At 58.7% G+C, this 11,854-nt stretch overlaps 2 protein-coding genes across 3 annotated transcripts; one reads left to right on the plus strand and one right to left on the minus strand.

The window, feature by feature from the left end:
• The first annotated feature begins 2,807 nt into the window (after nt 1-2,807).
• On the plus strand, nt 2,808-6,875 carry CDT1 (chromatin licensing and DNA replication factor 1). The gene is made up of 10 exons (XM_004377761.1): nt 2,808-3,071; nt 3,687-3,809; nt 3,895-4,037; nt 4,592-4,789; nt 4,883-5,028; nt 5,207-5,307; nt 5,569-5,757; nt 6,087-6,224; nt 6,296-6,497; nt 6,712-6,875. Exons 1-10 carry the CDS (start codon nt 2,808-2,810, stop codon nt 6,873-6,875), a joined length of 1,668 nt encoding a protein of 555 aa, XP_004377818.1.
• A 948-nt stretch (nt 6,876-7,823) lies between these two features.
• On the minus strand, nt 7,824-10,981 carry APRT (adenine phosphoribosyltransferase). 2 transcript variants are annotated; one of them, XM_004377762.2, is made up of 5 exons: nt 10,852-10,981; nt 10,353-10,459; nt 8,801-8,934; nt 8,510-8,588; nt 7,824-8,354 (listed from the first exon to the last, which is right to left on the minus strand). In XM_004377762.2, exons 1-5 carry the CDS (start codon nt 10,929-10,931, stop codon nt 8,212-8,214), a joined length of 543 nt encoding a protein of 180 aa, XP_004377819.1. In that variant the 5' UTR covers nt 10,932-10,981; the 3' UTR covers nt 7,824-8,211. The 2 variants fall into 2 exon arrangements, with proteins under 2 accessions (XP_004377819.1, XP_023588282.1); XM_023732514.1 differs by having other exon boundaries at nt 8,248-8,354; nt 8,480-8,588.
• Nucleotides 10,982-11,854: the final 873 nt, after the last annotated feature.

Consider the following 11,854-nt stretch of genomic DNA (forward strand, 5'->3'; position numbering starts at 1 on the left):
CACAGTGAGAAACACATTCCCCTCAACATTTTATTTTGAAAAATTTCAAACATATAGAAATGTTGAGAGAATTTTACACTGAACACTCATATAGTACCATCCAGATTCTATAATTAATGTTTTACTACACTTGCTTTATCACGTATCTATCTGTATATCCATCCCTCTATCCATCCTATAGGATCCCTTGTGGCACAGTGGTTAAGAGCTAGGCTGCGAACCAGAAGGTTGCCAGTTCAAATCCACCAGCTGCTCCTTGGAAATCCTATGGGGCAGCTCTAGTCTGTTTTACAGGGTCACTATGAGTCAGAATTGACTCCACGGTTTTTTTGTTTGTTATCCATCTTATTCGTTTGATGCATCTCAAAGTGTCAGGCATGAGCACTGTTCACCCCTAAACCACATCTGCATGCATGCCATTGACTAGTGTTCAGTATTTGTTTATAATTTGTTTTTTAAGATAAATTTACATACAGCGAAATGCACACATCTTGAACATACTACTCCATAAATTTCAGTAAATTCATACACCTGTGTAATCCAAACCCCTGCCGAGATATAGACCATTTCCATCACCCAGAAACTTCCCTCATGTTCCTTCCCAGTTAATTCCTCCCCTCAGGCCTCAAAGGCAACCACTCTTTTGATTAAGAAATCCATTTTACACTGTGGCCTACAGCACACACAGCAACACAAAACTCTAACAAAACATAGCCTTAAAAATGTTGGTTTCAGACTTATTGGCCTGACAGAGACTGGAGAAACCCTGATAGTATGGTCCCCGGACACCCTTTTAGCCCAATAATGAAGTCACTCTGGAGGTTTACCTTTTAGCCAAAGATTAGACAGGCCCATAAGACAAAACAAGACTAAAGGAGCACACCAGCCCAGTGGCAAGGACTAGAAGGCAGGACGGGACATGAAAGCTGGTAATAAGGAACCCAAGGTCATGAAGGGAGAGTACTGACATGTCATGGGGCTGTTAACCAATGTCATAAAACAATATATGAACTAATTGTTTAATGAGAAACTAGTTTGTTCTGTAAACCATCTAAAGTACAAAAAAAAAAGAAACCAGAAAAAAAAAAATATGCTGGTCTCAACCCTCTACATTGATTTCTTGATCCACTAACAACTTGCTGTTTGCAAAACATGGATCTAGTTGCCAGCCCTCTTCTTACAACTGAGAAGGGGAGCCACAGTTCATTCAATGTTCCCCTGGCCCACTACATCACTCCCAGCACTCTCACTCTGGAGGTTATTTTGTAAGTACCAATTGTACCATCCGACTGATGTCTCCATCACTTTAAAATTTTAAATAGACACATTCATGCTTTTTACAGAAAACTTGGAAAAGATGGAAAAATAGAAGCCTTTCCCAGTCCTCACCCCTCCCAAAGACAGCCATGTATTTCCTTCCCTTCCAGACCCCGGAGCTACACTCCAAGGACTGGCCTGACTGCATTTTTCTGTGGTAGGAATGTCGTTTATCTCTGGCACAGTCTGGAATAGGGGCTCTAGCACCAGGTTCTCAAACTTTCCAGGTAACCTAAGCTTGACAACTATTTTTCAGAGAATGAATCTCAGCCATTTTGAAGGCCAAAATCAAACCAAACCCGAGGACGTTGAGTCAATTCTGACTCATAGCGACCCTATAGGGCAGAGTAGAATTGCCCCATAGGGTTCCCAAGGAGCGGCTGGTGGAATCTGTTGACCATTTGGTTAGCAGCTGAGCTCTTAACTACCGCACCACTAGGGCTCCATTTTGAAGGCAGACTTCCCTTTTTCTTTTTTAAAATAACAGCTGTATTGAGATATAATTCACATACCGTGAAGTTCACCCTTTTAAAGTGTAGACTCAGTGGTTTTAGTATTCAGCTGTGCACTGGTCACCACTGTTTAATTCCAGAACATCCCATCACTTGGAAAGGCAGCCCTTTTTGAGGTGCATTCCCTGCCCGAGTTCAGATTCTGGTCCCCCCACTCCCCAGCTGGTGACCTTGAAGTTACCCCAGTCCCCTGTGCCTCAGTTTATCTCTACAAGGAGGCCGCCCACGTCATCGTAAGTTGTAAGGATGACTGAGTAAGACCAGGAGGAGCGACCAAGGAGCTGTCCTCCCTTCCCCGTGCGCGTGGGCTGCCCGGGTCCCTGTACCCTCCCTCCCTCCCCAGAGTACGTGCACCCCTTCCTGCGGTCCCTGCACCTCACGGGGTCCTTGCACCCCTCACCAGGGTCCCTGTACCCGATGCGGTCCCTGCACCCCATCGGTCCGCTCGGTCAGTGCGCAGCCCCTCCCTCCTCGTCTGGAGCTGCGCGCCCCGGGAATGCAGCTCGTGCTACCGCGGAGCTGAACGGTAATTGCACAAGTTTTACTTCTAAATTGAACTGTAAGCACTAGGCAGTGTACGTATTTCCCTGCTCAGCGCGCCTCAGTTTTGCTAGGGCTGCGTTTCACTCTGACTCTGAGAAGCTAGCATCCAATGGAGGTGTACTGTAAAGTGCAGAACACACATCGGGTTTGGAAGACTGCACAAAAGCGGAATGTGGGGTTCCCGTTAAGACCTTTAACGCCGCCAGCGCCTTGACTGTGCTCCGACTTGGCGATGCTGCCGGAGCTCCTTCTGCCTCAGCCACGCGCCCCGGCAAGTCAACGCTTGCCCTTCATCTCCTCGCCTCACGCCCTAAAGGTTCCGCCTAGAGCGGGGCGGGGCCGGGGCGGGGCCGGGGCGGGCCTGGCGCCGGCGCGAAAAGCGCGCGAAGAGCGGCGCGAAAAGCCACTTCCGTCCGAACCCTGGCCGAGCCAGCTATGGCGCAGCGCCGCGTCACCGACTTTTTCGCGCGCCGTCGCAGCGGCCCCCCAGCCTGCCTGCCGCGGGCCAAACAGGTCTTGCGCACTCCCAGCCCTGCGAAGCCGGCGCCCGGCCTTCCGGCTCCCGCCTTGAGTGACCCGCCGGGTGGCAGCCGCAAGCGCCCTCGCCCCGCCGCAGACCCCGCGCACGATGAGCCTGCGCCACCCGCGCGCAGGAGGCTGCGGCTGCCACTGCCGCCCACCCCGGAGCCTGCCGACGCGGTGAGGAGGCGGGGGGAAACTGAGGTCTGGGGGAGGCGAAGGAGGGGAAACTGAGGCCCGGGCGGGAGGAGACCCGGAGGTCCAGGTGGGGCAAGCAGGGGGTGGGGGACTGAGGCCGAGCCAGAGGGGACGAATTGGGATGTGGAGCACAGAGGGAAAATAGGCTGGGCGGAGGCAAGCGACAGTGGGACGGGCATGGAAGGGAAACTGAGGCCCTGTCAGGAGAAGACAGATGAGAAATGGGGAGGGGAACTGAGGCCTGAGTGGGAAGGGACAGGGGCAGTGGGGGCTGGGGAGAGGGTCAGGATTTTGGCTTTGACTGGAGTGGGCTGGAGAGAAGCCATGGGTGCGTTGGAGCAGGGAGGGCAGGACCTGAGAATGCTGGCTGGCTGCAAGGCTGGGCTAGGGGCAGGCCCTGGGTAACAGACCAGTGGGTTGCCCTTGTCCTTACCAGTTGGTTTTAGCAAAGAGCAGGTGTTTTTGGGCCAGGCGGCCTGGATTCACAGGACTGCTTCGGAACCCCAGTGACCTGAGGCTCCACCGGGGCTCTGTTTTCGAAGAGCTGGTGTGCCCGGGGTCTCGGCACCTGCTCCCTGTGGGTCCTTCCCCACCCAGGTCCCCACCCCCAGCTCCTCAGTAGCCTCTGGCTCCTCAGCCTGCTCTCCTCCAGGCAAGAAAATAAAGAAGGCCAGCCTCCCATCAGGCCAGCGGCCCTGCCTGGTGGCCCAGGGGGACAAGGTGAGGAGGGTGGGTGAGGATAGAGCTGGCAAGAGGTGGGGTGGCTGCTAGGCTGACATGCCCTCTGTCCTAGGTTCCCAGGAAGGACACCGTCTCTGAGCTCCAGGCGTGCCTGCAGCGGGCACGGAAGCTGGGTGCGCGAGTCCAGGCACTGAGGGCCTATGCCCAGGAGGGGGATGCCAAGAAGTCCAGTGTGCCAGAGCCTGAGGGGCACCCAGCGGAGCCATGGTGAGCCTGGCGGGTCTGAGGGGGGGGTCAGGTAGGGGGCGATCAGGCAGGGGACAGGGCAGGAGGCCCAGTCCTCCCACCAGGGCAGGCAGTCAATGGGGCCTGACTCCTGCACCCGCCTGCCATCTCTGCCCCAACTATGGCCCCAGCCTCCTGTAAAGGGGCGTGATAATCTCTGCCTTACTGAGCGTGTGTGTTTCAGATACTGTCAGTGGGTGTTCATTGAGCATTTGCATGGATTGTCATGTTTGTCCCCCCTGGGCCTGTCATCTTTGTTCCTTTTTCAGACGGGGAAACTGAGGCCAGGGAGGGTTAGGAGCCTCCTGGAGTCACGGGGCAGCAGAGCTGGGTTTGAAGCCGGGTCTTCCTTTCTCCCTCCCTGATACTCCTCGTAACTAGGAGACGGGTGTGAGGGCTTTGTAAACCGTAGAGTATGGTTCGTCCATGCGGGTGGTTTTCAAGCCTTAGCTCCTGGCAGTCCCCCAGGCCACCATGCCTGGTGCTGAGCACCGGGGTGGTTGGGTGGTACCTCTGACCAGGCCCATCCCTCACAGTGGGGAGAAGGCGCCCGCCTACCAGCGCTTCCACGCCCTGGCCCAGCCTGGTGTCCCAGGCCTGGTCCTGCCCTACAAATACCAGGTGCTGGCCGAGATGTTTCGCAGCATGGACACTGTCGTGGGCATGCTGCATAACCGCGCTGAGGCTGTGACTTTCGCCAAGGTCAAGCAGGGCGTCCAGGACATGATGCACAGGTGAGCGGCCTGTGCGGGCCTTGCCCGGCCCAGCCCTGGGGTCTGATGGGTGTCCTGCCCAGTTTTTTCTGACCCTTGCATCCTTACCTAAAGGCGCTTTGAGGAGCGCAACGTGGGTCAGATCAAAACTGTGTATCCTGCCTCCTACCGCTTCCGCCAGGAGCGCAACATTCCCACTTTCAAGGATGGCATCAAGAGGTCAGACTACCAGCTCACCATCGAGCCACTGCTGGACCAGGGTGAGTGCCTGGCCCATCGAGGTCTGGGAGAGGGACCTTGGAGCCTTGGTTTCCCTCTGTGACACTGAATGGGAGGCCTGGCATACACAGGCCCCAGCTCCCCGTCTGTGGCTCCTAGACCTGGGGCCTGGTCCAAGCTGGGCGAGTGTGGGTTACTCAGGCCCGGACTCTTCCGCAGAGGCCAGCGGGGCAGCCCGCCAGCTCACAGCGTCTTGGCTTCTGCAGCGGCGGAACATCTTTAGCCGGAACCTGGTGGCGCGGGTCAAGGAACATCACAAGGTGAGCGGGGGCAGGCCAAGGTCCTGGGTCAGCCAGGCCGGTCCTTGACCGGCTCTGCTCTGGCTCTGCTTTATTGTCCATGCCAGCCTCACAGCTTGCCTGTGAGTAGTCAGTTTCTGGGTCGGCCCCTGGTGCCTGGGGAGGCCACTCGGCCCTGAGTTAGGCCCCAAGGTGCCTCTGCCTTTTCAGCACCTGGCACCCCAGAGCACTGGGCCCTGAGGGGTCACCCAGCTGGGCTTCCATTCCCTTGTCCCCCTACAGGCCTTTCTGGCCACCCTGGACCCTCCCATGGAGGTACCTGAGGACCAGCTGACCCGTTGGCACCCGTGCTTCAACGTGGACGAGGTGCCTGATATCGAGCCGGCAGAGCTGCCCCGGCCACCCCCCACAGAGAAGCTGGTGACTGCCCAGGAGCTGCTGGCCCGAGCCCGAAGCTTAATGTCACCCAGGGTGAGGCTGGAGCCCTGGGGGTGGTTCGAGGGCTTGGGTGGGCCCCACGCTGGTGCGCTGGGGGGGCAGCCTGCCCCCACGTGGTAGGTGGTACTCGATTTGTCCACAGCCCACGGAGTTCAGGGGGTGTGCCTACAGCTACTAGCTAAACATTGGCCTCTGGCCAGCTGCCACTGCCCACTGGATTCTGGTCACTCTCAGTCCTCAGTTGACAAAGACAGGCAGCTAATATGCTGGGGGTAAATGAGGGCCTGGAAATACACACAGGGCTCTCAGGCAAGGGGCTGGGGTGTGGGCTCCTTGTGACCTCTCCCCCATTGCTCCCTCAGATGGAGAAGGCCTTGAATGACCTGGCCTTGCGCACAGCTGAGCCCAGCAGCCCTGGGTCCCCCTGCCCAGTCCCGCCAGCCACCCCACCTGCTGCCCCCAATGCCCTGAAGGGGGTGTCGCAGGCCCTGCTGGAACGGGTGAGTTGTGGCAATCCTGGTGGTTGGGGGTGCGTGGGGCTGCCCACTGACCTCCCTTTGCGTCCACTCAGATCCGGGCCAAGGAGGCACAGAAGCAGCTGGCACAGATGACACGGCGCCCAGAGCAGGAGCAACGGCTGCGGCAGCTCGAGCGACTGCCCGAGCTGGCCCGTGTGCTGCGTGGTGTCTTCGTGTCCGAGCGGAAGCCGGCGCTCACCATGGAGGTGGCCTGTGCCAGGATGGTGGGCAGCTACCACACCGCCATGAGCCTTGGTACGTGTAGGCACTCTGTGGCTGGGAGGGAGGGGTGTGAAGGTGGCTGGCCTCTGCTTGGAACCACCATAGCCCAGGGAAGTCCTGCTGGATGCACTGCCACATCACGCATCTGTACACAGACGTGGGGTTCGGCTGAGGTTACACAGCTGGCCAGGAGAGTCCATCCCTGTGGCCCCTGGCCCCAGGTCATGCTCTCACATGTTCTCTGCAGGGGACATGGAACAGCACCTGCAGCTGCTCGCTGAGCTGCTGCCCAACTGGCTCACCCTGCACCGCATCCGCACCGACACCTACCTCAAGCTGGACAAGACCGCTGACCTTGCGGGCCTCACTGTGCGACTGGCCCACCTAGCTCGCACTGAGGAGGGGCTGTGAGCCACGTGATGATGCCTGGGCACAGCCAGGCCTGTTTTATTCCCCTTTTCTAACATGATGTACTTTTTCTCCCTTCTTCAGTGTCCCCGCGGGGTGGTAAGATGAGTGTTCTGAGCTGCTTGGCCTAAGATCTCCCACCAGCTAGGTGGTGGGTCCCTCAGGACTCGTGTACAGCATATTGATATTAAACTGGTTTCCGTTGGTGGCTGTCTTTGCTGCTGTTGGGGCAGGTTCCAGCATCATTGGTGGTGGTTGGGGGCAGTGGGGCTGGGGGCAGGGGCAGCTCTGTAGCCAGCACAGGTTCAGAGTGTGGTAGACAGAATCCCAAACACCCTCCTGTCCTTATCCTGGGACCTGGGAATGTGTGACCTTATGTGGCAGTGGGGACTTGGTAGATGGAAGATGACCCTGGATGATATCAGTGGGCGCAGTGTGATTGCAGGGGGCCTTAGAAGAGGGAGGCAGGAGAGAGATATTTGAAGATGCCACACTGCTGGCCTTGAAGATGGAGGAAGGGAATGGCTAAGGAATGCAGGTGGCCTCTAGAAGCTGAAAATGGCAAGGAAACAGATTCCTAAAGCCTCCAGGAAGAACTGGTCTTGCCAACACCTTGATGTTAAGATTTCTAACCTCCAGAACTGAAGAGAATAAATTTGTGTTATTTAAGCCACTGAGTTTGTGGTAGTTTGTTAACAGTAACAACGAAACTCATATATTGCGTTTATTCTCTTCTGGCTGACTTCACACTGCTTCCATTATCCTCTGGAGCCTAACTGCACCCATAAAATGGGCCCTACAGCTCCTCCTGCTGGGCTCTGGTGGAAACGGAGGGCCAGAATCATTTGTAACGGAATGTGTGCTGAGCATTCTTACTAGTGCCAAGCCACCCTCAGAGGTCTAAGTCACAGAAGAGGAAGACAGGCAGAGGTGAGGAGGCATGGTAGGATCTGGGTCGGCAGTGTTTCTGGGGCTGGAGCCTGGCACTGAGCTTTCAGGTTCTGGGTGGTGCATCTCCCCATCCCCAGGTCCTAGGTACAGATGACAGCAGCTGGTACTTTTAACAAAGTTGTTTATTCTTGTTTTGCTGTGTGTATAAATAAACCAGCTGTGGCCTGGTCTGGGCTCTGGCACAGGGGACAAGCTCAAGGCCTTGACACACCAGAACCCACAGGAAGGGCCTGCACCCACCAGGAAACTCACTGAACCGCAGAAATCATTAGGAAAAAAAAAGTCCCAGGTGGGCATCCAGTGCCCCTGGTGGCCAAGAGAGGTCACTGCAGCTGCCCCGACCACACTTCCTGTTCAGCGGGAAATGTGCTGGAGCCTCCCAGCCGGGTCATTCGTACTGCAGGAGAGAGAAGAAGGGCACGGTGCCCAGCCTCTCTCGCCCCTTCAGTGAGGTCAGCTCCATCAGGCTCACGCACTCCAGCACCTTGGCCTGCAGCTGGCCTAGCAGCTCGCAGGCTGCCCGCATGGTTCCTGTGGGGTGGAGGGTGGGTTAGGGCACCTCAGCTCTTGAGCCCCCATTAGCATTCAGGGTCTGGCTGTAGAGTGCTGGGGCCCCACCTCACTCTGTACGGGAAGGCACACGCTCCCATACCCACCAGCACCCCAGTGTCAAGCTGGCCCCTCACCACCGGTGGCCAGCAGATCATCCACCACGACCACCCTCTGGCCTGGCTCCAGGGCATCCCTCTGGATCTCCAGCTCAGCCTGCAGAGGAAGGCAGTGTGGTGGTCCTCACCTCCTGGTGCCCGGCCCAGGCCCACCCTGTGTTCCTGGCTAGCTGAGCACCCCTACCTCGAAAAAGTCCCCACATCTGCTCCAACCACCGTGGCCCCACTTGACTTGGGGGTGCAACTTGGGCTCCCCAAGCAAAGGGCTCCCTGTGCCTGAGCCCCAGTTACAGCTGCTTGCCTTCTCACCTTCCCATACTCCAGTGTGTATGAGGCGGACAGGGTGGGACCCGGCAGCTTCCCGCGTTTCCGGATGAGCACACAGCCTACACCGAGCTCCTGGGCCAGGGAGGGGCCGAACAGGAAGCCGCGGGAGTCGAGACCTGGGTGAGAGCTGGGGTGTTGGGTGGCAGCCACATGGCACAACAGCATGGGGGACCCCTGGGGCCAGCACTGGATGGGGACAAAGAGCTGCCTATTCCAAGTGGCCCCTGGCCTTGCTGGCTCCAGCTGGAGACGGCTGCCATCTGTCTATGTAGCCCATGTCTGCTGAGCATCCCCCATGCGCAGGGACTGCTGGGACCCAGAGGTCGAGGGTGTGCAGCCAAGGCCCAGGTCAGGCCCACATGGCTGCCTGTTGGCTGTGAAACATTGGGCAAGTCACCTGGCCTCCCTGCAAACCTCAGGGTCCTCTCCTCCCTACACTGGGCTGCTTATGACGTGGGGGATGCTCAGCAGAGCCGGCACAGAGGTGCATGCATGAGGACAGCCCCTTGTCCTTCAGATGCAGCATCTGCCCAGGGGCTTCTCATCAAGAAGGAAACATGGCCAACAATCCCAACTGCCCTGCAGGAAGGAAGGAAGGAAGGAAGGTTCCTCCCAGCCAGGGAGTGTAGCCAGGGGCAGGAAGCGTTTGTAGGACATGGCCAAGTGAGGGAGGAATGGCCTGGCCATGCCCTCAGGTAAGAGCTGGTGCTTCCCTTGGGTAGCAGAGCTACCACAAAAGTCCGCAGCAGGGGTGGCAGGGCCTGACTGCCCAGCTGCAACTGCCCCACTGGGTGGTGCTGGGGGTAGGACCCCTCCCTCACAGACAGACTCAACAGGGACACCTGGTCCTTCTCCCCCTCACCTCCTCCCTTGGCTCTTCCTGTGACCTCTGATCTGCCTCTCTACTGAAGCCCCCACACCTGGCAAAGACCCTGGTATACACTAGGTGTTCTATGCGTGCTTGTAGAGAGGAAATGGAGAAAACAAGCTTGGCCCAGCAGATTAGGTCACACCCTCTAGGAACAAACCCTTGGGCACCCACCTCCCAGGGCCTGAGCAGGAACTTGGGTGGAGGGGCTAGCTCCTTGGCCTCCGTGGGCTCCAGAAGCAGTAGCCCTTCCGAGCAGTTAGAGGGGAGGCCCATCTTACAATCACATGGAGGGTCACCACCAAGCCTGGAGCCAACTCAGGCCAGTTCCCCTGAAGGTCCCCAAGCCCTCCCCTAGCAGAGACTGGGGTGTGTACCCTGCTCCTGAAGAAGAAAAAATCACGGCCCCACACCAACGCCCCTAAAATCCCCACCCAGAAGCCAGGTGCGCAGCAGGGGCTCGGTGATGGTGAGGCCTGGGTAGGAAGGGCTGGCCATGAGACTCCCGGGGCGCAGGCAGATCAGCCACCTGCACGAGGAAGCTCAGCAGCGAAGCCGGGCCAGCCGGAGTTGCCCTTGGGCACGCAGAAACCAGCGGGGCCTGGGGCCCAGACACGGCTCCTGACGGTCACCCGCCCACGGAGAGAAAGACTGCTCCTCGCTTGCCTGCGATGTAGTCGATCTTGCCGTCATGGGTTTTCTTCAGGTGACTGGCCAGGAGGCTGATGGAGGCTCGGAAAGAATCGGGGTCCTTTAAGAGGGGCGACATATCCCTGGGCATAGAGGTAGGCCTGGTGAGCCGAACAGAAGGTCCGCAGGAGGAGGGCAAAGCCTTACCCCTCCCCGCCGCCCCCGGCTCCCAGTGGCCCTGTGGGGCGGGCTGCTGACCATGCGCTCATTCTACAGAGCGTGAAACCGAGGCACATGGGGGTGAGGTGTCTTCCCCAAGCTACACAGGCCTGCAGGACCTTGCCAAGCCGGTACAGGGCGGGCGCAAGCTCGGTCAGCAGTTGTGCAAGAAGCCAAAGGGCGGTTCCAGCGTACGGGTCGCGGGGGCGCAGGAGACGGGGCCGAGGTCAGGCGCCCGCGCCCAGTGTCCGGGCTCCGTCCATCCGTCCGTCCGCGCAGCCCCACGTGGCCCGGCCCTCCTGGCCCACTCCCGCACCTGAAAAGCACGCCCGGGATGGGGAAGTCCGGGAAGCTGCGGATCCGCCGTGCCACCAGCTGTAGCTCGGACTCGGCCATCGCCGATGCAGGACTGGGTGCGCGTCGGAGTCAACCTGGCCGCACCCCGCGGCTCCGCGCATGCGCGGGGTGGGACGTGACGGGCGTGGCGCCTGCGCGTGGCGAGCCGCGAGGGGGCGTGGCACGACTCGGGACTGAGCGTGAAGGGCGGGGCGACTGCGCGGGGTGGAGCGCTAGGGCCGGTGCACGGGCTCCAGGGGGACAGTACGTTTTCGGCGCTACCGTATTTCTTCGAATCTAAGGTGTCATCGATTTTAAGACGCTCCTTTAGTGTTATACTACTGGGAAGATGCGGGGAACACGCTGTCCCGCGCGGCATCAGGGACGTTCGAGCGTGACCAAGGCGCGAGGGCGGTCGGTGAAATACGATCTTTCACAAGGGAAGCCCCGCCCGCCCGTACTCGGAGAGGTGGACTCTTGGTTCTGGCCGTTTTCACCGGAATTGGGGTTGTACCTGTCACGTCCTCTGCCCGCGTTCCCTCTGAGGGGCCCCCCGATTGCCCAGGAATGTCGGGAACGTCCCTGGGTGGTCCGGCGGCGTCCTCTCTCTGGCCTCCCTGCCAGGTCTTGCTGGCCCGCGACGGCGGGAAGAGCCCCTGGGCTGATCCTGCCGGTTCCCAGCCTGCGCTCGGCCCCCACTTGCAGGCATTTTTTCCCTCCCCGGCCAGCTGCCCTGCCCATTTGCTCGCTGTAGTGTTGGGCTGACCCTCCAGGAGTGGCCTGGGTGAAGGAAGTGGGCGAGGTGGGGGTACCTTACAGAAGGAAGTGCAGGGTAAAGGAGGTGACCTTGGTGACCTGTGCAACTGTGTTTGGGAACGGATTAGGGAGGCCTAAGCGGACAGGACGGGGAACAGCCGAGCCAGAGTGGAGACCTGGAGCGTCTGTGAGCCAGCCTTTGTGTAGAGCCGAAGAGCCAGGCAGGG

Source organism: Trichechus manatus, unplaced genomic scaffold, assembly GCF_000243295.1.
Source record: "Trichechus manatus latirostris isolate Lorelei unplaced genomic scaffold, TriManLat1.0 scaffold00053, whole genome shotgun sequence".
Lineage (NCBI taxonomy): Eukaryota > Metazoa > Chordata > Mammalia > Sirenia > Trichechidae > Trichechus > Trichechus manatus.

Coding starts and splice junctions, on each gene's coding strand:
- CDT1 (XM_004377761.1), top strand. CDS start 2,808: ATGGCGCAGCGCCGCGTCACCGACTTTTTCGCGCGCCGTCGCAGCGGC. Junction 5,308..5,568: donor GGGTCAAGGAACATCACAAG/GTGAGCGGGGGC, acceptor GTCCCCCTACAG/GCCTTTCTGGCCACCCTGGA. Junction 5,758..6,086: donor GAAGCTTAATGTCACCCAGG/GTGAGGCTGGAG, acceptor TTGCTCCCTCAG/ATGGAGAAGGCCTTGAATGA.
- APRT (XM_004377762.2), bottom strand. CDS start 10,931: ATGGCCGAGTCCGAGCTACAGCTGGTGGCACGGCGGATCCGCAGCTTC. Junction 8,935..10,352: donor CAAGATCGACTACATCGCAG/GCAAGCGAGGAG, acceptor GCTCTCACCCAG/GTCTCGACTCCCGCGGCTTC. Junction 8,355..8,509: donor TGATCTGCTGGCCACCGGTG/GTGAGGGGCCAG, acceptor TCCACCCCACAG/GAACCATGCGGGCAGCCTGC.